Genomic DNA, 25516 nt, shown 5'->3' on the forward strand with positions numbered 1-25516 from the left:
TTTGAGGCTGTGTTGTAAACTGTGACGGTACACATTTGAGAAATAAAATGATTCAATAAGTGAAACTGTTGTATCTCTGACATGTAGTTTTGACAATCTACAGCAGTGATTCTCAACCTTTTTCATATAAAGAACCCCTAATTTAGTCCACATTAGAGCCACAGACCCCCATTTGATGAGATTTTGTCTCTCGGACCCAAATCTGAGAATATTTTTATTGTTAGATATGATTTTGTCCAGAATTTCATGAAGGAAGGAATGAGAATTGTGTTAACTTCTTGTAAATTAAATAATGAAGTTTAACAATTCATCAATTTCCTGGGGACCCCCTGGAACACCCTCAAGGACCCCTGGTGGTCCCCGGACCCCACATTGAGAACCACTGATCTACAGAATTAAAGTCTATCCTCATAGTCTTCAATGTATTTGCTTCTTATCAGGCATGTTTCAGTTCCAGTATTTTGATGGAAGTGTAGCTGCAGTTTGTGAATTCATTGGAATTCTTATAAATTCAATTCTTTTTTGCTTACTATTACCACAAGAGGGCCACACACACACACACACACACACACACACACACACACACACACACCATATTGTAGTCCAGTGATTCTCAACCTTTTTCATATTAAGGACCCCTAATTTAGTCCATATTAAGACCACGGACCCCATTTGATGAGATTTTGACTCTCGGACCCGAATCTGAGAATATTTTTATACAATTTTGTCCAGAATCTCATGACTGTCTGTATTGTAGGTAGAGAGATAACAGTGAAACTATCATCAAAACAGTCATTCTTCTACATTCTCTAATTGTGTTCACTTCTTGTAAATGAAATAATGAAGTTTAACAATTCATCAATTTGCTGGGGACCCCCTGGAACCCCCTCAAGGGTGGTCCTCGGACCCCATGTTGAGAACCACTGTTCTAGTCAATCACTCAGGAAACTGCCTGATTCTTAACAGTAACATCTCACCAGTCCAGATGAAAGCACTCTTAAATCTCTTTTATCAACTATCTTTCGAGAAAGACCATACATGTTCTACAAAACTGTCCCTGGTTAAATAAAGGCTAAAAAAGTAATTTTCCACTCGTTTCTATGGCATTGTGTTAAAGTGAAACCATGTTGGTATGACATAATGCAACACCCTTTCTAAACTTATTCACACTCACTTTCCACTGGATCCTGAGTTACATCTTATAGGGAACTTCACTAATATTAGCGAAAATCTTCTACAATGAAAATGAAATGTCTAGATATCGCTCTTTGCGTGGCCAAAAGATGCTTTGCAGTAAGACGGAAGTCTAATTGTCATTTCTCAGCTGGACTTTGGCTCTCAGAGGAGTGAGCTGGAGGTCACTAGAGAATCGGGTGAGGAGGGCAGGAAATTTAGGACCGACTGTTGAGCCGGATGTGACTGGGGATTCCCCCCTTCACAGCTTACTGACTAGAAGAAAAAAAAAGGAGATTGGGAATTTGGTGTGATAAGTCAGCCTGTTACACTCGGACAAATCAGTCAGTTGTGTATTTTTTGACACTTTGATTTCACAGTGTTCAGTTCTCACTTCCAATCACTTTGGATTGTTTGTGTGGAAAACAACTCAGGATGAGAGAGTGGCAGTTGGACAGTTTATTCAATCTGCTGGTTGGGAGCCAAGGAACTCAAAATCTGGACGATTACACAGAGTTTTATAGTGTTGAATATTCATGATTATGTTTTCCATTATGTCTTTTACATTTCTTCCTCAACATTTAGAAAAGATGGCTGTTGTAATGTAATGACAGCTAACAGCTTTGATCGAAGCTGCTTACTTCTACTCCTTACTTCCCCCAAAAGTTCTGGATCCATTCTTGGTCATAATAATTGCATTTCTTTATTCTTTTAACTTTAACACGTGTTGTTAGAAAGTTAGCTAACGCATTCTTATTTACAGGAAGCAACATACAGAATAGCAGTTCCCCATTCTTGGCCTCCACAACAACTTTTCTGTCTCGGACTTGTCTTGATCTTATTCACCCATCGCTGGATGTTGGCTCAAGTTTTTCTCCACAGCACTACAAACGATTTAATGGATTACACCTGTGTATAAGATGTAATGGACCTCAACCTTCTATGCATTGATTAGTCAAAATCCTACACATTGATTAGCTGGATGTTGAAGGGTTTGGTACAGATCTCAAATAGATCTATATCTCTGCTGATCCTTACGAAACTCCTTAAGACTCGACTAACGTTGGTCTTGATTACAGCCACTGCTGCCCACTCTGCAGTTCCAGCAGCTGGTGATCAAGGGTGTGAACCTACAGTTTGTTTTCTTTGGTCTGAATCAAAGTGGAAAAGTTTACTTTGTTGCATTTTTGTATTTGGTTTGTTTAGGTTCAAAGGTTCAAACTGCAAGTGAACCAGGGTGTGTAAACAAAAGTCACATGACTCACAAGTAGCTCGTTTATTGGACAGAGTTTTGGTAACATGTCATCCTTCCTGGTTAGAGATTCAAAACAAATCTGATTCCAGTCTCTGTAACTTTAACTGAGCATGATGGACTTGTCTGTCTCTTCTTCTGTGGTGTTCATACCAGTTAAGAACACAGGAAGAAATAGCTGAATATGAGCATCAGTCCAGATTTCATTTTGTTCTGCTCGGCTTTCCAAGCATGAGGAACTGCTGGCTGTCAACATCCGTCTCCTTCTACCCATAATCCCCTGCATTTTGGAGTGGGTTCCTGTGGTTGGTTGGATTACTTTCTAACTCTCATTTTCAGGCATCTCGGTGACGTTATTTGGTGCCACCAGAGTTCGAATGGCATCGTTCTCACCTGCCCGGATGAGCCAAACTAAAGGAGTAAACGCTCCAGAATTTGAATAAACCGCTCCAAACATTGCTTCTCTAACCACTACGCCAGTGAGTTTCAAAATCACCATTATTTCATTTACAAGAAGCTAACACAATTAGAGAATGTAGAAGAATGACTATTTTCAATGCTATCTCTCTACCTACAATACAGATATGGGATTCTGGACAAAATCATAAAATCTAACAATAAAAATATTCTCAGATTTGGGTCCGAGAGACAAAATCTCATCAAATGGGGGTCCGTGGCCCTAATGTGGACTAAATTAGGGGTCCTCAATATGGAAAAGGTTGAGAATCACTGCACTACCCCCCTATTCATTTGTCCTCTTCCCTAAATCGTGTCTGTGCTGCTTGGTGTTTAGAGGGGTAGAACAGCAGAGAACAGCGCAGACCATGAGAGCAGAACCAATGCGGGTCTCATCTGTCACACTCATCCCAGGCCAAGCTGTCCCATACCATGCTGTCAAATTAATCACTATAGGAGGACTAGGCACGGGGGTCATGGCTTTACTGAGAGGCAGAGAGCAAGGGAGGTTACGAGTGAGAGAGAAGGAGAGATGAAGAAAGCCGAGGAAAGAGAGAGAGAGAGAGAGAGAGAGAGAGAATAGACACAGTATAGGGAGCAAAGGGGAGGGAAAGGAACAGATGGACTTGTGAGGATTAGAGGGAAATCTGGGTGGGTTTGTGATGGAAACTGACCCAAGACGGAGAGTGGAGGAATGAAGGGAGTGTGGCGTGTAAGGTGAAGGAAAGTAGGATCCCTGTTTGGCGGAGAGGTGAATGGCAAAACCAGAGATAGAGAGAGACAGAGAGAAAGCGTGTCAGAGTCTCCGGGGGCCAAAAAAACGGTAAGTGGAGTCTTCAGATTTTTCTTCTTTGTGTAAAGAGCAGCTGGAAATGAAAGCGCTTTTAAATCACATACAGAAGGGAAAGATTTCAGCTCATTATAGCGAGATGCCATGACAACAATTATGCAAATAGCACAGGAAAAGCAATAGACCTCAACTCTCAGTCATCTTTAAAGTGGAAATGCCATGGATTTCTCTTCTAGTAGCGCTGAATCTCCTGCCATCGTAAAGATGTGTGGGTGGGATGGTTCACAGCTTTGTATCTTTCTTGGCTTTCCTCTCTCTGTATTTAGACCAGTAAAACAGGATTTACACCCTACATCTCTTCAGTAAAACCATTAAATATATATTTTCCTGATGTGTGCTGCTATAGATCGAGTTCACTGGGTTCTCGCTGGCTCTTTTAAAAGCTCTTTGCCTGGGATCGGTTAATCGCTGTAAGCTTCAGCTGCTGATGACATGGACAGGTGTGTGTGTGTGTGTGTGTGTGTGTGTGCGTGCACACGTGTGTAAAAGTCGATCAGAACAATAACGGTGTCAGTCTCCCACCATGGATTACAGTTTGCGTCATGAGTTGATTTGATGGAACGGATTAAACCTTAAACCTGATAATGAAAATAATAATTAGAATTTATTATTATAGTTATTTGATAATTAAAATAACCCAGGCCAATGCATGGGAAGTCTTTGTAAATATGAAAAAGTATTCTGGCACAACTTGGCACCCACTGGCAAGGTGCAGGCAACACTGGAGAAGAGGTTCCAGCAACATTTGCAGTAGTGAGAACAATTATTTATTAGTAAAACCAACACCTTTCACCGCATGGCCGTCTTCAGGGTTTGTGGTTGTGGTTTCCTTCTTTGTCTTTGTAAATATACATTATGAAAAAATAAACATTATGATTTAGTCAAAACCAGTAGTTTCCAGCAACAAAAAAAGGTTTGATGAAGGCCAGACTATAGGCTGCATTGGTAAGTGTTACAGTAAATTCTTGCCAAGTGAAATAAAGGCATTTTAAATTTGGCATGTCTTGGACATTTTATTTTATTTTTTATTTCTGCTGGTATCTACTGGTTTTGACTGGATATACTGGCCTATTCTGACTCAGCTGTTACCAGGCGCCTGTCCATTCTAAATTAAGGAACTAATGCAGCGCTTCTTCCCTTCTGATTGTGCATTTGACTGAGGATGAGGATGATCATGGCAATGATGATGATGATGATGATGATGATGATGGTGACAATAACACTGACACTGACAATGAAATGAAGGCCATAAGTCAAGTTTACTTGTACAGCCCTTAAGATGAGATGAGATGAGATGAGATGAGGTGAGGTGAGGTGAGGTGAGATGAGGTGAGGTGAGGTGAGGTGAGGTGAGGTGAGGTGAGGTGAGGTGAGATGAGATGAGATGAGATGAGATGAGATGAGATGAAATGAGATGAGATGAGGTGAGATAAGATGAGATGAGATGAGGTGAGATGAGATGAGATGAAATGAGATGAGATGAGGTGAGATGAGATGAGATGAAATGAGATGAGATGAGATGAGATGAGATGAGATTGCACTGAGGTGATAAGGTGCCACAGCAGTAATTGGTGGCATCAGTTATGACAATGCCACCAATGACTTCCACCAAAGGAAGTCAAGTACAGGAAAGGTAATAGAGCTTGGGTCAGCACATTATGAAAGAAAATAAATGGAAACGAAAAATGAAAATGAAAACGACACTGTCCAACCTCTGACCCTCAATGAGAACAAGGAAAAACTCCCATGAAAACCTCAAAACAGAGACCAAAATTCTTCCACCGATTACAATGACAGAACCAGTGACTCGACTTTTCTTCCAGATGACTCTTAATCCTGATGACTTGCCTCTGTCTTCTTCCCTCGCCCCTCTTTGCTCTAGGTGGTCGGCCAGACGAAGACAAAGCACGAGAGTCAACGAGAGTCGGGGATTAAACCGCATCCACCTAACGCTGCAAGATTAAACGCAGATTATCGAGCCCGGAGGTAACCCCCCGAGACACCGGACTAATCACTCACATCTTCGCATCCCAATCCCTTCGCCGAGAGGTAGAAGAACAGGTCGGACAGCAAGATGTGCCCTAAGAGCAGGACAAAGCTGGCCGGGGACTGATTAAGTTTGCGAAATCCTCCAGTGAGATTTAGACGTTTATCTTCGACCCGAGCGGGAAGGAGCAACTGTCGGCTTTGAAAACACAACCGGAGCAGACACCAGTCCTTTGTGGCGGGAGTGGAAACATGGGATAGCGAGAAACAAGAGGAGAATGCGCGGACTCCGACGTCTCGCCTGGGTTGTTCCGTAACATCGGTTTGTGTGTTTTTTTACCCGAATCTAATTCTGATGAACTTTTACTTGGCTCTCCATTGCGACACTGACTTTTCTTTAACTGCATAATGAGAAGCCATTTGAGTGAGTGTGTTAGGGGCTGATACTGGGCCGGGGGAGAAAGGCCGAGTCTTCCTCCTCCTCCTCCTCCTCCTCCTCCTCCTCCTCGTCCCGCAACTTCTGCCCTACCCATCTGTCTCTCTCTTTGCTCTCTCGCCGCTGGTGATTAAATCTTTCTCCACTCCACTGCCCTCTGACCTCCAACACCACTTGCTGATCTACTGTCCTCTTGTCCTCCGTCTATCTGCCCCACCCCACTTCTTCTCATCCTCCCCTCTGACCCCTTTTTCCACTTCTCAAACAAACGCCCCTAATCCCCTTTCCTCGCTTTCTCTCTCTCTTCACCATCCTCCCCCCCACCCACCCCACTTCCATCAATCAATCTCACCCTCAACGTCACTTTTCCCTTCATCTTGACTTGTCACGGGAATCCCCCCCCCCCCCCCCCCCCCCCTCGCTGTTCTGATCCACATCCTGATTGGTCAACAGGAGGTGTCGCAGCCCTCCTCAGCTCTTTCACCCATTTTTGAACCACAGTCACCACCTATCACACCCCTTTTTGATCATCCCGTTTCTCCCCATCATACTTTCTGATTTCTCCCTCCTTTCGCTCCATTGAACCTCCACCTCTCCTCCACCTCTCCTCCACCTCTCCTCCACCTCTCCTCCACCCACCCTGCTCTCTCCACCTCTCCTTCGCCTACTTTCTCCCTCCAGCCACCAAGTCGACCGGCCAAGATGCTCGAGAAAATGTCAAGGCGAAACCGCTCCCTGCTGTCTCTGTCCCTCACCTCATTGGCTCTCACCCTGTCCGTGTCGGCGTTCTGCACCTCCTATTGGTGCGAGGGGACGCACAAGGTGGTCAAGCCCCTCTGTCTGTCGCCGGTCAAGCTGAAGAACTGCGGGCAGAATAACAGCCAGCCGTACACCACAGGTAAGGAAGGGAAGAAACACCACCAACATACAACAAAGGGTTTCCTATTTTAGAAAAAGTGTTACTTGATATTCATTGGTCAGCAGCTCAAAAAATATGATGATTCCAGTCTTAATAATATTATTCTTTGAAGGTGAAATCCATAATTTCAGTATTTGTAGTTGTTGTTGTACATGTAAATTGTTCCCCTACAATGAAATCACATGATATCTCAGACAACACTGATTGGATGTTGGCAAAATTTGGGGGAATGATGCATCTCACCGCTGCGTTACGACGTTTTCAAAATTACACTGATTGGCCCAAGGCGGGGTGCTACAACATTAAGTTCATTCATCCACGTAACACACGTATATCTAAGACACCGCTAATTGGATGTTGACAAAACTTGGACGAATGATGCATCTCACCACTGCACTCCAGCATTTTCAATAATACACTGATTGGCCTGAGGGGGGGCGTTACATTGTTTGTTTGTTTGTTTGTTTGTTTATTTGCTCATTCGTTCCTTCGTTCATTCATTTGTCCATTTGTCGAAATCTCAGACACAACTCTTCGGATTTTGATGAAATTTTGGGGGAATGATGCATCTCACCTCTGCATTTCAGCTATTTACTTATTAGTTACTGATTGGCTGTGACTTTGACTGCATCATCTGTGTGTGTGTGTGTGTGTGGGGGGGGGGGGCATGCGTGCTGTTGCCGTGTTTCACTCTGACATTTATTGTCTGAGGTTTTTAATCAAGGACAGACAGTATGCAATATCTGAACATGAATCAGTTTTTAATTCAGTGCCTTTCTCAAGAGCGCAGTGGGAGTGTTTGTCGGCACTATTGATGTTACACCAGCCACCAGCACTGATATCATAATTTCATGGCTCTTTAAACAGTAATCAGACTCAATGGAGTTTTTCCCTATTTACTCAGCCAAGTAAAGATCAGACCTGGGCTGCAAAGAGTTAAAAATCAGTGCCCAGTTGCATGAAAAACCAGGTGTCCAATCTCAGTTTGGAAAGGCACATGTACAGAGTTAGCATTGGTTGAACTTGCTTTACTTGAACTTGTTTTCCTTAATTTTTGCTTTGAAATACTAATAATAATTATTTATTCCATGCATCGTTAGTGAAGTGTGGGTTTGCTGGATAGAAAGCCATAAAAACTGCCTTTTTCATATTTATGAAAGGTACAATATCTGTCTGTTGTTTGTACTGTTGTAAGAGAGATTGTGATTGTGATTATACAATATTTCACTCCTAAAACCATTGTCAGGGATGAATAATTGATAAAGTATAAATAATTGTTAGAATTTCAAAGCAAAAGTAAGGAAAGCAAGTTCAAGTAAAGCAAGTTCAACCAATGCCAACTAGATATGCCTTTTATGAGTACAGCTTCTCATAATTTCATGGCATCCGCTATTTTTTTCTTGCAACCTGCAGTTTAAACATTTTGCACTTGCCTTGACTGGCAGCGCTTCACATAATAATCCAGGCTTTGTTGCTAATCTCAGAATTTTTCTATCTGCAACTGCATGTTATCTGGATTCACGACCCTCTGTCTTATCCTTCGGCTTTAAGCCTATTTGTTTCCATGTAATATTCAATTTTCGCTACATGGAAAACAGCAGATTACCTAAAGAACAGTGTTTCTGTGGGGGATTGTGTTACAGACCGCGACCCACGAGGGACCGCTTCAAGGATTTCTGTGAGAGCGTCTTGGCACATTGACTGTATAGCAAGTTACACAGCGCTATGCAGCGTTCATATGTTGTTTATTTTGAGGAATACTTCTCTCTTCTACTCTCTTTCCCTCTGAATAAATTCACTCCCCTGCTTTTCTCTCTGGCCTGCCCTCATTTTCTCCTAAATCTCTCTTCTGCTCTCTCTGTTCCCACTCCATTTCTCCCATCTTCCTCTCCTCTCTCCCTTCTCTCCATCCTCGTCTTTTTTCTTGCCTCTTTTCCCTCTCTCCCTTCTTAAACTTATCTCCCTTCTTCCTTTCTCTCTTTAATTCTGTCCTTCCCCTCTCCCATTTATTTCCCTCCGGCTCTCCCTTCTTTCTCCCTGTCTTCCCTCTCAAACGCCTCTCTCACCTCACTCCCTCCTTCTTCTTTTCTCTCTAATTCTCATCACTCTTTTCCTCCCTCCCATCCTCTCCTCTCTCCCTTCCCTCGATCCTCTCTTTCTGTCCCAACACCTTTTTTTCCTTCTTCTTTTTTTCCCTCTCTCCTTCTCAAACCTATCTCCCTCCCTCCTTTTCCCTTTCTCTTTAATTCCCTCTCTTTCCCCTCTCTCATCTATTTTCCTCCCTCCCTTCCCTTCTTCTCCTCTCTCCCTTCTTTCTATCCTCTTTCTATCCCTTTAAATCTTTACCTCTCTTCCCTCTCAAACCGCTCTCTCACCTCCCTCTGTCTTTTCTCTCTCTAATTCTCATCACTCTTTTCCTCCCTCCCTCTCCTTTTCCTCCCACCACTCTTTCCCTCCACCCACCCCCCCCCACCCCCACACCTGTCTCCGTCCAGAGGCTCCCACCCCGGACCCCAAGAACCCGGCCTCCAACGTGACGCTGTCCCCGCTGCAGAAGGAGGAGCAGGCCAGGATCCGGAGGAAGCAGCTGGCCAACGCCGTCCACTACCTCTGGGAGACGGGCGAGGACAAGTACATGCTGCGCTACTTCCACACCGGCTTCTGGCAGTCCTGTGAGAAACACAATGAAGGTTGGTGCTGAGCGGAGGGAGAGCGAACTTGTGAGACGGTGGAGAATCTGGGTTTGTAACTCAACAACTTGATGTTGGTGGTTTAAAGCTCCTGCGTGGACAATCTGGATGAGCAGCTTCCCTCTTTGACTGAGCAGATACAAAGGAAAGAAATGATGATCCCAATAGTACGGAAGCCCATTGAGGACATATATTCATACATTTTCCTGTGATAACCAGTTAATTTTCTTTGTTTTCTTGAGATAATGAGTTATTTATGTCATTATCTCGAGATGTGTGTGTAACCCTTCCAAATTTGTTCTTAGTCAACCATAATATAAAGTTAAGCCTCTTTTTAAGCATTCACTTAGGAGGATAAGTTGCACATGGCTGAATTATACTAGCCACAAACCTAACAGGCTAGTAAATTATAAACAAACAAAGAGCAGCTCAGAAGTTTGCCCAAATGTGAATCGCACTACGCTGCAGAGAATTTATTAAGTTACGACCCTGAAACGACAAAACGTTCTTATCTTTCCCTACTTTTTTTGAAGACGCTCTTTCGCCTTCCAAGTTTAATTTTTTTTTTTTACCAATTATAATGTTATTGGACCATCCTTTCCCAAGAACACACCAAGGAAACTAATTAGGAAAAATGTCTAGCAGGTGCATCTCCTCATGTGACCTTCTTCTGGTTGGGTGCTCGGCAAAAAACATCAAACTAACATGAAAACACACAGCACACGGCATGGCGTCACTCCATAAAACGTGTTCAAAAAATAAGACAAGACTTATCCTCAATTATACCACAGTTTTATGGCCAAGATCAGGCTGATGCGTTTCAGCAAATAAGCCTGAAGCAGAGCATGCTGCCAAAATGAACTGAGGTTAAGTCTTATATGTTTTTGATGCCCACGTTTTGAGGGACTCATTGGAAACAAATTAGGACTTAGGACATCATACATTCCATTCTCTCTTTCCCTCTTTTTATATAAGAGAACATCACCCCAAATTGCATGCTGAAATGGCAGTTTAATAGGACATTACTTAACACTTTTTTTTCTCAAATCTTTAAGGTCCACTCCTCCTCATTTATGCATTTCTACATCCAATGCACCAAGCAGCACTTACTTCAGTAGCACTGGCTTGCCGATTATTCCTCCGTCTTCTACCAAAAGACACTGTGAGTGGCGATAGTGAGCAGTGCAAAGCAGATTTCAGCATGCAGTTTGAACTTGAATGTCTCCCATAAGGAGGATGGACTACGGCTCTACACTTAAAGTCAGTAAGCATCTGTTTCTGTTAGGTTTTTGGGGGGATTTGTGATGAATATAGAAATAAATTCTCAGCATTTGCAAGGGATTACTGTGTCATTTTCCCCCTAAAACTACATTTTGCAGTTTTAAGATAACACCCTGATCCAGGCAGATGATGTAATGCCAGAAGCTGCAACAAGGACAGACAGATGTTTACTGTACGCTTTATTTTGATCCATTACATTATAATACACATAAAATTCAGATATTAGAGATTGAAATAAGGACTTGAGGACATTTACAAGATACAAAAGAAGCATCTCCACTAAAGACTCAATGGAATCATCTAGTTTAGCACTTTATTTTTTGATAGCAGCTTGTCAGGGCCATCAGTTTTAAGACCCTGTTGCACACAAACCTCTGTTGTGTGCAACTATGGGCTGAATCTTAGTCAGTTTACAGGGTAAAAAGAGCACATACACTTCCAGAGAGCTGTATGACGCCCTTTAGAGGTGATACTGAACTCAGAACTCTGGAGCATCAGTCCTTCAGTTCAGTTCATTTGGCCAGGTGAGAACAATGCCATTCGAACTCGCCTGAAAATGCGTGTCTCAGTTCTCTAACAAGAGAACTATGGTGCGGTTCATTGAGAACATGAGAAAATGAGAACGTAATCCAACAGGAAAACAACCCCAAAACACAAGGGATTATGGGTATAAAGAGACGGTGTTGACATCTGACAGCCAGCAGTTCCTCATGCTTGGAATCAAGATGTGGTGAAATGCCTCCTCAGTTTATCATCCAGGGAACATTTCCCAAATCCTTGAAAGAACTCACAAGAATCCTGAACCATTCTGAGCACAAAAAAACATCAAAGAGCAAAGACAAGTCCACCATGCTTAATTAAAGTTACAGAGACTGGAATCAGATTTATTTTGACCCCCATTCCCTTGATCGCACCTTCAGACACATCAGGATCCGGCTCCCCGGGTCACTTCTTGTCCAGTGGCCCAGAATTCCTAGCATCACCTCTGGCAGCAACGCTAGCTAGCTAGCTAGCTGTAGCCCGGTGGTACCCAGATGGCCCGTGTGTATCACTGTCAGGATGTCGATGGCTGAACTCTGTTCTGATTGGTCTTCCAGGTGAGGACCAGGAAGAAAAGTGTCGGAGCTTCATTGAGCTGACGCCAGGAGAGACACAAGGTTGGTACGACACAGACGAACCAAACCTCCACGAAAATAACCTGCACTCCTACTAATGTTTTCCTCACCATAACTAAAACCCAATCAATAGCAAATGCAATAAAAAGAATTAAGAGAACAATTTTACTCAGTTTCACGACCAACAAACAAAAGTTATTTAACTAAGACAAAATATGAATTACACATCATCATCGTCACATCAGTCACTTTCTTTCTTTTGTTCTTTTGATTCTTGATCTTTGCCTAAAAGGTGACAGAGTTAACAGTTTGTTTATTGTCAAACATATCCCACAGTATAAAAACGCCATTCGCCAATTTTGATTTTAAATCTATCTGTACGCAGATTCGCCTGGGTTGATCTGGCTTTTGTGGTGGCACTATCTCCAATTGATTTTCTCTCTCTCTCTCTCTCTCTCTCTCTCTCTCTCTCTCTCTCTCTCTCTCGCTCTCTCCCACCCTGCCTCTCCCCCCAGGCGTCCTGTGGCTGTCGGTGATCAGTGAGTTCATGTACATCGGCCTCCTGGCCATGGGCTTCCTGCTGATGTGTGTGGAGGTGATTTGTCTCTGTGCCAGGAGGGAGATGAACGCCCTCAAGATCAACGCCTTCGCCGCCATGTGCACTGTCCTGTCAGGTGGGGATGGGGGGAAACTTTTTGCTCTCATTTGATCAGTGCTCGCTCATTGCTGTTTAGGAGACAGTTTGTATTTCATTCTTAAGTGTCACTTTCTGTACAGTTTACATACCAGTTACCAGAGAGAGAGTTTCATCTTTAATCTATCCATCTAAATATTCATCCCTCTCTCTCTCTTCTCTCACCTGTCTTTTCCACAACCTTTTTCAATATATTCTCTCCTCTCTACTACTATGATCTTTGTCCATCTTTTTCAATTTTCTCTTTATCTCTGTCTTGTCTATCTCCCTCATTTCTCCCTTCTGTCAGGTATGATGGGGATGGTAGCACATATGATGTACACCACAGTGTTTCAGATGACTGTCAGCATCGGGCCTAAAGACTGGAGGCCACAGACCTGGGACTACGGATGGTCCTTTGCGTAAGTTCATTTTTTCAGTTCAACCCAAAGTTCTTGATTGGCATGACGAATATCAATAATCACTTTTTTCAAAAATATCAGACTTCAACAAGAAAATGCATTCGCCTGCTGTCTGAACGCGGAGAAAATGTTTCATAAAAGAGCATCAAAAGTCAAAAACACAGAACTTGAATGGATAGAACAGTCATTCCCATTCAAATTAACGTTCCAGAATGGTCGGAGCGGCGGCCATTTTTATATGTAGTTTGGCTAGCTTCTGTATAAACCAACTTACGGCAAGTCGCTGAGGTGAGAGGCTTTACAGCAAGAACCAAAGCAGCTTCTCTGTCTCCTTGCTGCCATGGATTGCTAACATGCTAATGTTGACTAGAAGAGCTAGAGAGAGAAGTACAGTCTGTGATAAAGCTACGTTAGCCTCGTCGCTAACGTTAGCTTTCAGTTGAGTTTTGACAGTTTGCTAACAGACTCATCTGCTCAGTTCACAAGCAAGTGTGACACACTTTATGGATTTAATGGCCAGACTTGCGTTGTCACCATAGCAACTAACCATAGTCGCCATTTTGTGCTGTACTAGCCAAATTACCATGGCAAACAGTGGAAGGACCGTTCTATCCATTCAATTTCTGTGGTCAAAACCCTCTCCTCCACCCCCCCCCACCCCCAACCCTGCAGCATGGCGTGGCTGTCATTCAGCTGCTGCATGGCGGCCGCCGTTGCCACGCTCAACTCCTACACCAAGACCCTCATCGAGATGAAGCACCGCGCCCGCATGAGGCTGGAGGAGGCCCGCACCGCCGTCCGCGCCCCCTCCTACGACGAGGTGGTGCACGCCGCCGGCGGGGGGGTTTACTCCGTCAGCCAGCTGATCCAGCTGGGCCAGCAGGGGGCGCTCCTCGACCCCCTGTGGCCTCGAGGAGTGGGGCCCGCCGTGGGACCGCTGGCCTACGGCGCCGGGGGGGCGCTGCTCGTCGGCGGAGGAGGGATTGGAGTCGGAGGAATTGGAGGAGTTGGAGTTGGAATGGGAGGAATGGGAGGAGTTGGAGTGGGAGGAGCAGTAGGGGTGGGAGGAGCAATAGGAGTGGGAGGAGTCGGAGGAATTGGAGGAGTAGGAATTGGAGTAGGAGGAATGGGAGGAGTTGGAGGAATGGGAGGAGTTGGAGGAATGGGAGTGGGCGGAGCAGTAGGAGTTGGAGCAGGGAGGCTGGTGGACCCGCATGGCGTGGTGGTGGTGGAGGGATGCGGGGCGGAGGGATGTGAAGACTGTGAGAGGGAGATGGATGAGATAGATTACGCTCTGCAGGAGGAGAGGGAGGACTCCATGTGCTAAGACTGTGTGTGTGTGTGTGTGTGCGTGCGTGTGTGAGTGTGTGTGTGTGTGTGTGTGTGGGAAGGGGCAGGAGGTGGTGGCAGCCCCGACAGACCCTGTTGTGTCTACTTTATCATCTTGACGAGACTGGAATTATTGTTCTAAAGGCTATAAGACTTCTATTTACCTTCTATTAGCCTTTAGAATTTAATTAGAACCATATACTGTGATTTTAGGAATCTAGTTAGGATTTAGTTACACTAAAGCGGATCCCAGCAACTCTCTCAAGTAAACGTTAGGGCCTTTCAGGGCTTGGGAAGGAGGAAGGGAAGGAAGTAAGGAAAGGAAGGGCAGGTTATTCCTGTATCAAGACAGGATGTGATCCATGGGACAGCGAGTTCATTTCAGTTAAAGAAGAATACCGGCGTCATTTAGAGTTATATATCCATAACTTGCAGTACAACACCATACTTGATGTGACACTTACAATGTGTGACAAAAGTGAATATGGGATGTTCAGTTAAATTGTTTGACACAGCTGGAAACTATTTTGGGGTGTAAGGAGATAACTGCAGAACAAATAACTAGGCTAAGAAGGGAGGTATATTATTCCACTGCAAATATGGTAAATGACATTTTACAGGATATTACCAACTGTTGAAATGGCAGCAGTAATAAAGACTGCGTACTGTTGTCAGACCAAACCACATATCTGCAAAAAGTATGTTTTTCACATATCAATTTGAAATTGTACAATGCTTTTTAATAGGTTTCAAGGGCCAAAATTCAACATATAAATGACCATGTATACTTTTTGCTCTTGTGAGAAACAGAAAGATGCAGCAGCAATACTGCGACTTAAGGCCTTGCCAATATTGTCTACTGTAATTTCTAATCTTTTGAAATACTGAAGTACTTTAATAATGTGAAAGACTGTGTCTGTTCTGCTGTATGTCACATAGTAAACATGTTAGGAGCGAGGCTGGATGGGCACAAAAACATGCAGGGGAAAAAACAACTGAAAATCAGTTTTTGTAATCCTATGCAACAAAGATGATCTTTTGTTTTTCCATGATTGTCCAGCAATATCAAATTTATTTCACTTTTATTTAAATCCAGCCTTCGATTGCTTCAGGGACGATGTGTGATTGTGAAAATGATTAAATCGTATGAGCAAGACAGCAAATCGAAATGTGTTGTTATTGCAGCTGTGGCAGTTTTATGGACAATTATATATGATAAGAAAACGATTGTGAAATCTGATATTACATCCTTTGTTTTTATTCTATTTAAGTTTGTATTAATGGATGAAAATCCTGTAATTGCTACTACTACTGCTGTCCTGATGGAAACTGTGGTAAGATGAATAAAAGAGGCAAACTGGAACCACATTAGGAATTCTTGCTGCCTGTCTTATCGACACACACAGGTCGTTTTGGCACCGCTAACTAGAAAATATTCTTCAACACAGTCTCTTAACATTTTGTGAAATGAGCACAAACTCTGAAATGCAGATTACATTTTGTGGACATGAATAATGTGAAGATTACATTCCTATGAACTGGATTATGTGACAATAGCACGAATCAGATGCCATTTTCAGATGTTGGTGACTGAAAAGGTTAGCTAACTTTTAGCTAACTGTTAGCTAACCTTTTCACTTGTTTGTCACACGAAAACATTAGCTAACAGAATTTTGTTTAATGGTAGGGTTAAGGTTACGGTTCAGTTTAGGCAACTTAAACAGTTTGGTTAAGGTTAGGGTAAGGTTTTGGTAATGGTTACATAAGAAAAACTAGCTAAAAATGAAAACTTCGCTCACGGCTAGAAAGCTTCTACTCATGAGTTGGAAATTGAATCTGGGTCATCGGAGTTGAAGGTAAAATGTCTCCACCCATCCCTCTCCCAAACCTCCATGACTTTTCACCATACTATTTCAATGTCAAACTACTTACTGTTTCTAGTTGTGTCTCCTCCATATAATCCCTCCTTGTTGGGGAAACATTTCTCTCACTTCGTGCATGCAGCACGTATTTGTTTAAGACGTGGTCATTTCTGGTCTCTTTATGCCTGTTAGCATTACACATGTTAGGCTACTTCTTTACCATTTTACAGACTCACAACAGACAGACACATTTTTAAAAAAAGTAAAAATTACCAACAAGATTTGGCTTTACTGGCAACCTAAAAATACCTGGCCTGCATGGGAATCTATGAGTGTGTCCTGCTAGTGAGTTCATGCTCCCCCCCCCTTCTCTGTATCTATATCTACATCTGTATTGTGCTTCTGTTATTGTGTTTGTCTGATATTTGTATTGTGTCCCCTCAAAAGACAGACGTTGAAAGAGAGAGAGAGAGAGAGAGAGAGAGAGAGAGAAAGACGCAAAGATTACTGCATGAGACACACGAACAGAGAGATTTGGAGGTTAAGACAGATGTTTTCAAATGCTGGACAGAAGATTATGTCAATAATCTCCCCAGTCAGGGGAATAAGAGAGAGAGAGAGAGAGAGAGACATAGAGAGAGAGAGGGAGAGAGACAGAGAGAGATTGACATTATATAGGGGGCAAAGCAGAGATAAACAAGGTTGCAGGGTTACTGAACAGTATGTGGGAAGTAATTGAAAATGTAAATGAAGAGGTTGAATTATACAACGGTTCATGTAAGACGAGTCGTTTGGGTAAAAGAGAATCACACCACTTGGGACTGAAGTGATTTATTTCACATTAGACTTTTTGATCAAAAACAACACAACAGATAGAAAATGAAGGGGTGAAACAGTTTAGCAGACACGTCCATTTATCCATAGTAACCGTTAAAGGTACAGTGTGTGCCCTTTCCCTCAGCTCATCACCATCAGCCCTTTGTAATTACAGCAATAACAGAAATTGTAATTAGGCTACTTGCCCCATGGATCTTCTTCTTTTCACTTTGATTCTGAACAATTTGCATTTGCATTGCATTTGCAGGTACCATTCGCCATAAAATTAATACAACTGATGCGTTAATTTCCAAAATTCTTTATATTTTTGGGGAAAAAAATCATTGCTTGTGTAATGAGGATCTAGTCTGTAAAGGTCAATCACTTAACCTCTCACATTATCCTTTAAAAAGCACCATGAGAGTGGGTGTAATGTTTTTTAAATGGTATCTTATTTTGGAACAAAACTCTTGAGTTCCTTTATGGTGGAGAGACGCTTCATAATTAATTTGACCTCATTATGAAATAAGTTGTATGAGCGGTTTCATTTAATTTAGTGTTCAAACAGTATAATAACATAATGGCTAATTTCAAAATCCTCAAATATTAGTATGAGTAAAAGTTTTTCAAAGAGCTGAATGCCTCCAAATCTAAAAAATCAAAGATAAACAATATTATATTCCACTAGCAAAAACCCACAAATACCTTTAAATGTGTTGCTGGATATCTGCAGTGGTTACGGACACTTAGCTAAGCAGACGTCATTTAAAAAGTGGAGCAAGAAAGTGAGCCAGGTCTACTGGTTAGGAAACAATATTGATCTTATATATGCAGGCCATTATGTCTAAGTAAGCCCTGTGTAAGTTGTTCTTAAGACCGCTGTGGAAATAGAGTAGGTCAGTTGTGAACATCTGGGGTTAGGAAGAGGGATAAAGAAGCTGGGATTTTATTTTTTGAAAACAAACAGAAAAGCGAAATATATCGGACAAAGAAAATGACGTAACACTTATACTAATGCATGTTTAAAGATATATTATGGGCTCTTTTAACCACCTAAATTCACAGTTTTGGAGGGGTCTGACTTGTAGATGGAAAATAAACGTTCTCAGCCCAACTTAAATCAAAACGCAAGTCTGTTTCCTTAAATGTTTACAGAATCTGAAAATAAATTACTTTTTCGTTTGAAAAAACTTTACTTCTCTATTGTTAAAAGGACTAGATTCAGTCTTTTAAAGATTTGTCTTGTGTGATTTGACACTTTTGGAGCAAAGCATCAAAGGTACAAGAGTGAAAATATCCAAAACAAACAACAAAGAATAAACTACAAAAGTATACAGATGTATAGAAGTTCTTCATTGTGCATTATCTGCTGCCACTAGATGGTGCTGTCTTTTAAGTGATTGTAATAGTTTGGACGTTTAGTTGTAAGCAGACAAATTGCTTTCCTTTTCTGACTAAGAAGGGACTACAACGCAACCACGATGTTATGACCAAGTAAACAGCCTTTGTTCTGCTTCATCCAACACCACACTACAGACTGCAGGCTGCTTATCCTGGTGATGAAACTCATTACAGAGCATGACAACTCAAATCAATGAGGAAGCCAAGCAAACTATCTTGCGTTCACAGTCACGGCGTGGAAGACAAAAACAACCACATCACAAAACAAACTAGGCCTATATTGCACATATTAGCGATTACATAATTCAGTTAAATGCATTTCTTTCAAGATGTTTCTTCTCTTTCAGAGCACCGCTGTCTTCCCGCTAGCTCCCAGCCATCCAACATGCTGGACTTAAAAGTTCTTAAGACAGCACTGTATCACAAGATCCCACAATACATTTACAATAAAAATCATGAAGAAGAATTGAAGAAGGGAGAATTTTGACAACACAACTTTTATTACAATTTCATAGTTTTGATCTAGTGACAACAAAAAAATATTGTAATATAATTGTAATGGGAAACCCATGACCAACAATTATTTTTAGCTGCTGTTGTACATAAACAACCTATTATCCAATATGCATCACTGTAACTACAACATCATACATGTAGGATTGTGCCACATGGATGAATCAAGCACTTATAAGAGACAAAACTATGTGATTATAAAGGTGCAGCTGCACCCCCTGCACTACTGCAGCAACACCACCGGCTACATCTTCATCTATAGGTTTTCAGCCTGAGATAGAAAATATCTCATGGCAAAATGGGAAACTATATGGAGTCCAGAATTGGCTGCCCAGAAGAGAAAAAACTGTATTTCATGGTAATGATATATTAACTCTGCTATCATGTGCGCACAATATAAAAACATGCGCTCGAGCTGTTAAAACGTACCCTCATAATATACTTTCTCTTTACAAATGTGCAATAAATGCTCTAAATACTGAAATAGTAGCAGAAATATGTGGTTCATCTTTTGCAATTTGCTGGATAAGCTAATTCAAGCAGAAAAAATGCATATGCACATTTTAATAAATTGTGAGCAAGTGTTCATTTGTTCACACAAATTATAAAATATTGTGCACAAATGAGGGTAGGAATTAAACAAAACAAGGGAATTATGTGTGTCTTTTGCACTCAATCAAACGAGGGCATGTGGTCTGTAATAAATGTTGCCTCAATATTTTTCCTGCCCCCACTCCCAGGTTCCACAGCTAACTAATTTTTGAATCTCTTTTGGTGCATGAAGGGCAAGCCAAGATACACTTTAAGATGTACACAATGGTCAACATTTTTCTTGCTTTCCCATTTTTAAATTTTACATTTATGTTATGCATGTATGTATACTAAGTTAAAGACAACTTTTCAGACAACACACACGCAATTGTAACAAAAGTCATAATACCCTTGAGGAGATTCTTTACTGAAATTTAATTTGACTTTATTTAAATTGTCATTCCTTTGAGTGATGGGGCATTATTGTTGCACTTATATTCACATTTACAAAGGTGCAGTCAGGTACCATTGTCTTATTAGAGTGAAGGAGCGAAAAAAAAACATGATTGGAAATTGATATGATGAATTTGTTCAATAGAAAGGTTACTTTCCAGGCTCGTACTGAATCAAACGAAGGGCACCCTCATTTTCCATCACTCCCTTGATAAACTCCCCTTCTGCCACTCGTTCTGGGGGGAGAAAAGGAAAAGAAAAGGGGGAGTGGTTATGAAAGGAATCCTCAGTAATGATTTCACATGCATGGTATTGAAAGAAGCTGAATCTAAACAGCACATGAAATGAAAACATGAAATGGAAACTCCTTAAGGGAGGTATCGCACAATTCCATACTGAACATTCATACAATCCATCTGTCCATTCACCCATCCATCCCACCTTCCCATCCAGCAAGTTGAAGTTTTAGATCTACAAACATTTCTCAGAGGCAGAGCTCTGGAGGCAGAAACAATCTCATTGGTTGAGTTAAACCTCAGTGGGTGGAGCCAAATAACCACAGTTTTTCAGAGTGCAAGTTAGCTAACTGGCAAACTTGAATGGCCAAAATATATAGAAATGCAGAGTTTTCTTTTTTTCATTCATTCCCGACCAGGGCATTTGTGATGTTGGAAGGTCAGCTAGGCTAACTAGCAAACCTAGTTTAGCTAGATTGCATTTCTTCAGTTTGTAAAAGAGCTCTAGGCTTCATAATATTAGCTTCCTCCTTTCTTACCTCTTACCTTTTTCACTGGGCTTCAGTCTAATGTTGCTTAGCCAGAAAAACTGCACATGGTTTAACTCAACCAGTGATATTATTTCTGCCTCCAGAGCAGCTCTGCCTCCGAGAAATGTTTGTATTTACAACTCCAATCTGACCGTCCATACTGTCTCAACTCACCAGTCTCTCCTTTCTCGAAGAAATTCCAGAGTTTATCTGCCCTCTTCTCAGCTGTGTTTTCATCATCAGGCAGCTCATCCTGTTCATCTTTAGGAATCAGCTTAAAAATTGCCTGTTAGGAGTACAGAAGACACATAGATACAGAGAAGTATTTCAGTTTTATAACACTTCATCAGGAGTGCTCAATTTGTCTGGATTATGCTACTGCCATTTTTGTCGGCACCTTGTCTCATTACCAGTGAATGCATTGCCCTCATCATTATCTTGTTTGTTCTATTTGTTTTCTCTCACATTTTACCTCTTATCTCTATTTAACAAGAGAGGGATGCTAACAAGGTGGATCCCACCCCCTTCATTTCCTCATTAGTCACCCTCTGATCAGTCATGACAGCCTAAACTAATACGAACTCTATTACATGATTGTAAATGGAGCGGAACCTTTGCATAACCCGATTCCTCCTTTAATCTGCACCTTTTTAACCCATCCGTGAGCTGATGTGTCTAGCGATAAAAACAACAGCAAAGTGTTATGATGGCATGGATTAACTGACCAACTGAACCTGCCTGCCTTTGCTCTCCGATTATATGACCGCTAATCTTTTAAATTGAAATGTGGTGGCTATAAATAGGCCTATGGGAAAGTGAAGCATTTAAAGCACCCAGAAAGTGGGGTGTTTTGAATACAATAAAATGCACTGTGTATTATATTGGACAAATAAATATGAAACACCACTTGGGTAGTAATGATCTTTTCAGTCCTTGTGAGGTTCTTCGCTATTTTGTAATTTTAACTCAAATAATGAACAGTGCCTTCCATATGACTGCTTGGAACAATATCAGATTGGAACAACATCTGAAGCTTTCAGAAATCAATCAAGTAAACTCAGTACATATGAGAAAATAATGGGGGGGGGGGGGGGGGGGGTTCAGAAAACATTTCTTCATCTTCCATACCCCAAATAAACAAAATCAAAAACATGTTAATCAGGTGGACTTAAGTAGCCAAGCCAGTAGCAACGTGTATTGGTTTAAAATATAGACGGAAAGTGCACACATTTTATCATTGTTAACATCATAGCTAGCTATTAAATGTGTTATATGGAGAAAAAAATTAAAAACATGGTTTAAAACTGACAAGGGATAACCATCAATGTATTTTTTAAAATAGTCTATAAAATCTGACCTTTGTCCAATAGCCAATAAAAGGTAATAAACAGGTCCTATAATCAACTTGTATGCAGATGATACTGTTCTTAACCTTTCCTTCTGCCCCTGTTAATACTGGATCTCTTGACAAGTGGTTGCCATACTATAACTACAGGAAACTCAAATTAAACCTTCCAGACAAACAGTGGTCAGAAGCCCGAGGTTTATATTTGTTTTGTCAAACTGAGCAGTGCTGGAGATGAAGTAAGCATTTTCATTCTTTTGTGGCTCTCCGTCCTTCGTTTGTAAATGAGTGACAACAACCTGTTGACTTTTTAGTGGTCAGTACACCATCATACTACACTTTCCTCAAAACTGTAAAAATAGGAATATAACATTCAACTATGACTGCTCAACATGGAAATACTGTACTAATAATAACAATAAGAATATAGTGTCATTTAGGTCTTGCAGTGACACCATACTGTATGTCCTCATTAGACACTCAGATCTAATCTCCTGTTTTATTCTCTCCTCTTATTCCCTCCCATCCCCAGTCCAAAGCTCTCTTCTGGCGTAGCCCTTAATTTGCCTTAAATTGTTTATCAGCATCAATTAAAGTCTAATCCAGCGCTAAAGTGTTTCCTAAGAAGGGCAAGTAAGTCCATGAGATGTTGTTGCAATTAAACTCAGTGACGGAGAAATTGGCACTATCACCAAATGAATATAATCCCACTCATTTCCATTAATTTACCTCTCACCAGGGACTCAATCTTTGATATTCTTCTTTCAGGGATATTCTTCCTCTTAAGCTCCTAACATTTACCTCTTTTGCTTACCATTGTCTCAGCCATGAATCTACATTGTTTTTTTTTAAGTTCTATGTCCAAATCATGTGACATCCTGAGAGACACCTTGAAAATTTAAAGATCTTGCATCCATCTTTTAATCCATCTACACATTCCCTTCCTTCACAATTCACTGTGCAGATCTCCATCACTTTCATCCTCTTTCCCTTTGTGCCCATATCAATCCAACCCTTCATCCATCCATCCATCCATCCCTTACTTTCCCGTGATGCCTTCATCCAGAATCCACCCATCAAAATAACAATCTAACCCACCCTTCATCCATCTAAATCCACCAGTTTATCAACCCATCCCATTCCTTAGGGATATAAAGGAAGCTAGACACACTTGAACTCAGTTTATCCACCGTTATATTTGTTAGACAGAGCTGACACACCTTTCTAAGCTGCTTGACTTACGTTGACCGACCTTTTTATTTACCACTACATCACTGCCCTTCCTCCATAACTCACCGTGCAGATTTCCTTGACCTCTGACTTGGTGATGTATCCGTTCTTGTCCACGTCGAACAGCGAGAAGGCCCATTCCAGTTTCCTGGTGGTCTTCCCCGTTGACGTCATGTGGAGAGCGATGATGTACTCCTTGAAGTCCAGCGTACCATCGTCGTTGGTGTCGAAGGAGCGGAAGACGTGCTGGGCGTACGTATGGGCGTCGCTCTCGGGGAAGAACTTGCTGTAGATGGACTGGAACTCCTCTTTGCTGATGCGGCCTGTTGGACACTGCCTCTTGAAGTTGTCGTACCACTGGACGATCTCCGTCTCTGAGAACTTGGTGTTGAGCTTCAGATCCTCCAGGATCTCCTTGGACACTGCACCGCTCTTGGTGTTACCCATTGTTGGTGTTGCTGCTGGTGGTGTTTGAAAGCTATATCAATGCGTGAATTCGTAGTCCTTCACCTCTTCTAGGCCGATTAGAACAACACTTCAGCCTGGTAGTTTTGTGCGCTGTGTTGGCTCCTCTGCTTTATGAAAGTGATAAACAGAAGAGTATTCCTGATGTACGCTTGGCCCCAGCCCTGGCCTGCACCTCAGCCCACGAAGACGAATACTGTGAAAAGAGGAGAGAAGCCGCTTGGTAAGCTCATTAAGCCCATCAACCATCGGTAATGTCAGTCTGAGACGTCACAGAGAGGGGTCAACAGAGGTCAAAGTTAAAGTGCGTGTTTATAGCGATTTAAAGTGTGATGCTTCAGCCAGTTTTGGCTAGTTCTCTACCTCTCTACTATTTTAAAAGGGGCAGCAGATCAGTTTGGCATTTGGCACACAAGAGGGAGGAGGGAGCTTTTTATGAGAGATTAGAGCAGAGCTGGTAACTTCCACATCGATGGCATCTTGTGCAGACATTATGCAAATACATCAAAATAGGGAAAGAAGGAAAGAAGGGAAGAAGGGAAAGAAGGGAAAGTCGAACCACCAAGGAGAGTAACAATATGTGAATCACATCAAAAATTGAAAAGAAAAAACATCAAAACATAAAAAATTGAAAAATAATCACATTTTATAAAGCATGGCCAAATTCATTAATCCTACTATAAATGGGGAAATCTCTGTCCGTTCGCATCCATTTTGCTCCTCAACGGGTTGGCCAATCAATCTGAAACTGCACATGGCCATTGACCATTGGCATAGGCAGGGACTGACGGAGCTCATTTTTCCATTTTCACAAATTTACGCTGTTTATGCGCCTTTTTGGCAAGCAAGTCTGCCCGGATCCCCGGAAGTCTGCACGTAGTTGTGGCGCGCGCATCCCCGGGTAGGGACTAGTCAATTATTAAGCAATCATTAAGTTAGCCTTTAAGAGCCATTCCATGATGTTACCAGACTCATTTCTTCAAATGTATAACAGAAATAGGTCGAAAATGATCTTTGAATCAGTGGTTCCCATGCAGATCCAGCTGTCAGGACGCCTCAAGTTCAACTCATGTATGGAAACTGGATTGGTAAACCTTTGGTATGACTTTGCTGCTTATATGGCAGTGACGGCAAAATGGTGTATTGCAACCACAATCAGAATGAGCATTTGATGGGGCAGCAAATAGTCACAAGGTCACAGGTTTGATCTCTGCTACAGTCAACATGTATATCAACGTCCACATGTCTTATTGTCCTTGAGGAAGACACTGAACTCAACCAGCTCGTTTTGAGTCGCTTTGGATAAGAGCGTTGGTTAAATGCCTATAATGTGAAAACATCTATGCCCGCCTCAGCCCAAGACCAGCAATATTGTTCTGTTAGTATTTATGGTAATCACAGTGTAACTACACAATGGACAAAATCACAGTGTAACTACACATGGGACTGCAGTCAAACATTAATTAAAGTATGGTAGTGATGTTTGGCGGTGACATGTTGCTGAATCAGAAGAGTAACCTCATCTTCTGAGGAGAGTAAAGTACAAGACTGT

General features: G+C 41.8%; 2 protein-coding genes across 2 annotated transcripts; one reads left to right on the forward strand and one right to left on the reverse strand.

The window, feature by feature from the left end:
• Nucleotides 1-6855: 6855 nt before the first annotated feature.
• On the forward strand, nt 6856-14580 carry LOC139930611 (germ cell-specific gene 1-like protein). The gene is made up of 8 exons (XM_071923830.2): nt 6856-7051; nt 9568-9762; nt 12141-12200; nt 12674-12832; nt 13142-13253; nt 13926-14174; nt 14303-14307; nt 14423-14580. Exons 1-8 carry the CDS (start codon nt 6856-6858, stop codon nt 14578-14580), a joined length of 1134 nt encoding a protein of 377 aa, XP_071779931.1.
• A 5540-nt stretch (nt 14581-20120) lies between these two features.
• On the reverse strand, nt 20121-23946 carry LOC139930608 (visinin-like). The gene is made up of 3 exons (XM_071923828.2): nt 23566-23946; nt 21099-21210; nt 20121-20394 (listed from the first exon to the last, which is right to left on the reverse strand). Exons 1-3 carry the CDS (start codon nt 23944-23946, stop codon nt 20309-20311), a joined length of 579 nt encoding a protein of 192 aa, XP_071779929.1. The 3' UTR covers nt 20121-20308.
• Nucleotides 23947-25516: the final 1570 nt, after the last annotated feature.

The sequence above is a fragment of the Centroberyx gerrardi genome, chromosome 19, assembly GCF_048128805.1.
Source record: "Centroberyx gerrardi isolate f3 chromosome 19, fCenGer3.hap1.cur.20231027, whole genome shotgun sequence".
NCBI classification, from domain to species: Eukaryota; Metazoa; Chordata; class Actinopteri; order Beryciformes; family Berycidae; genus Centroberyx; species Centroberyx gerrardi.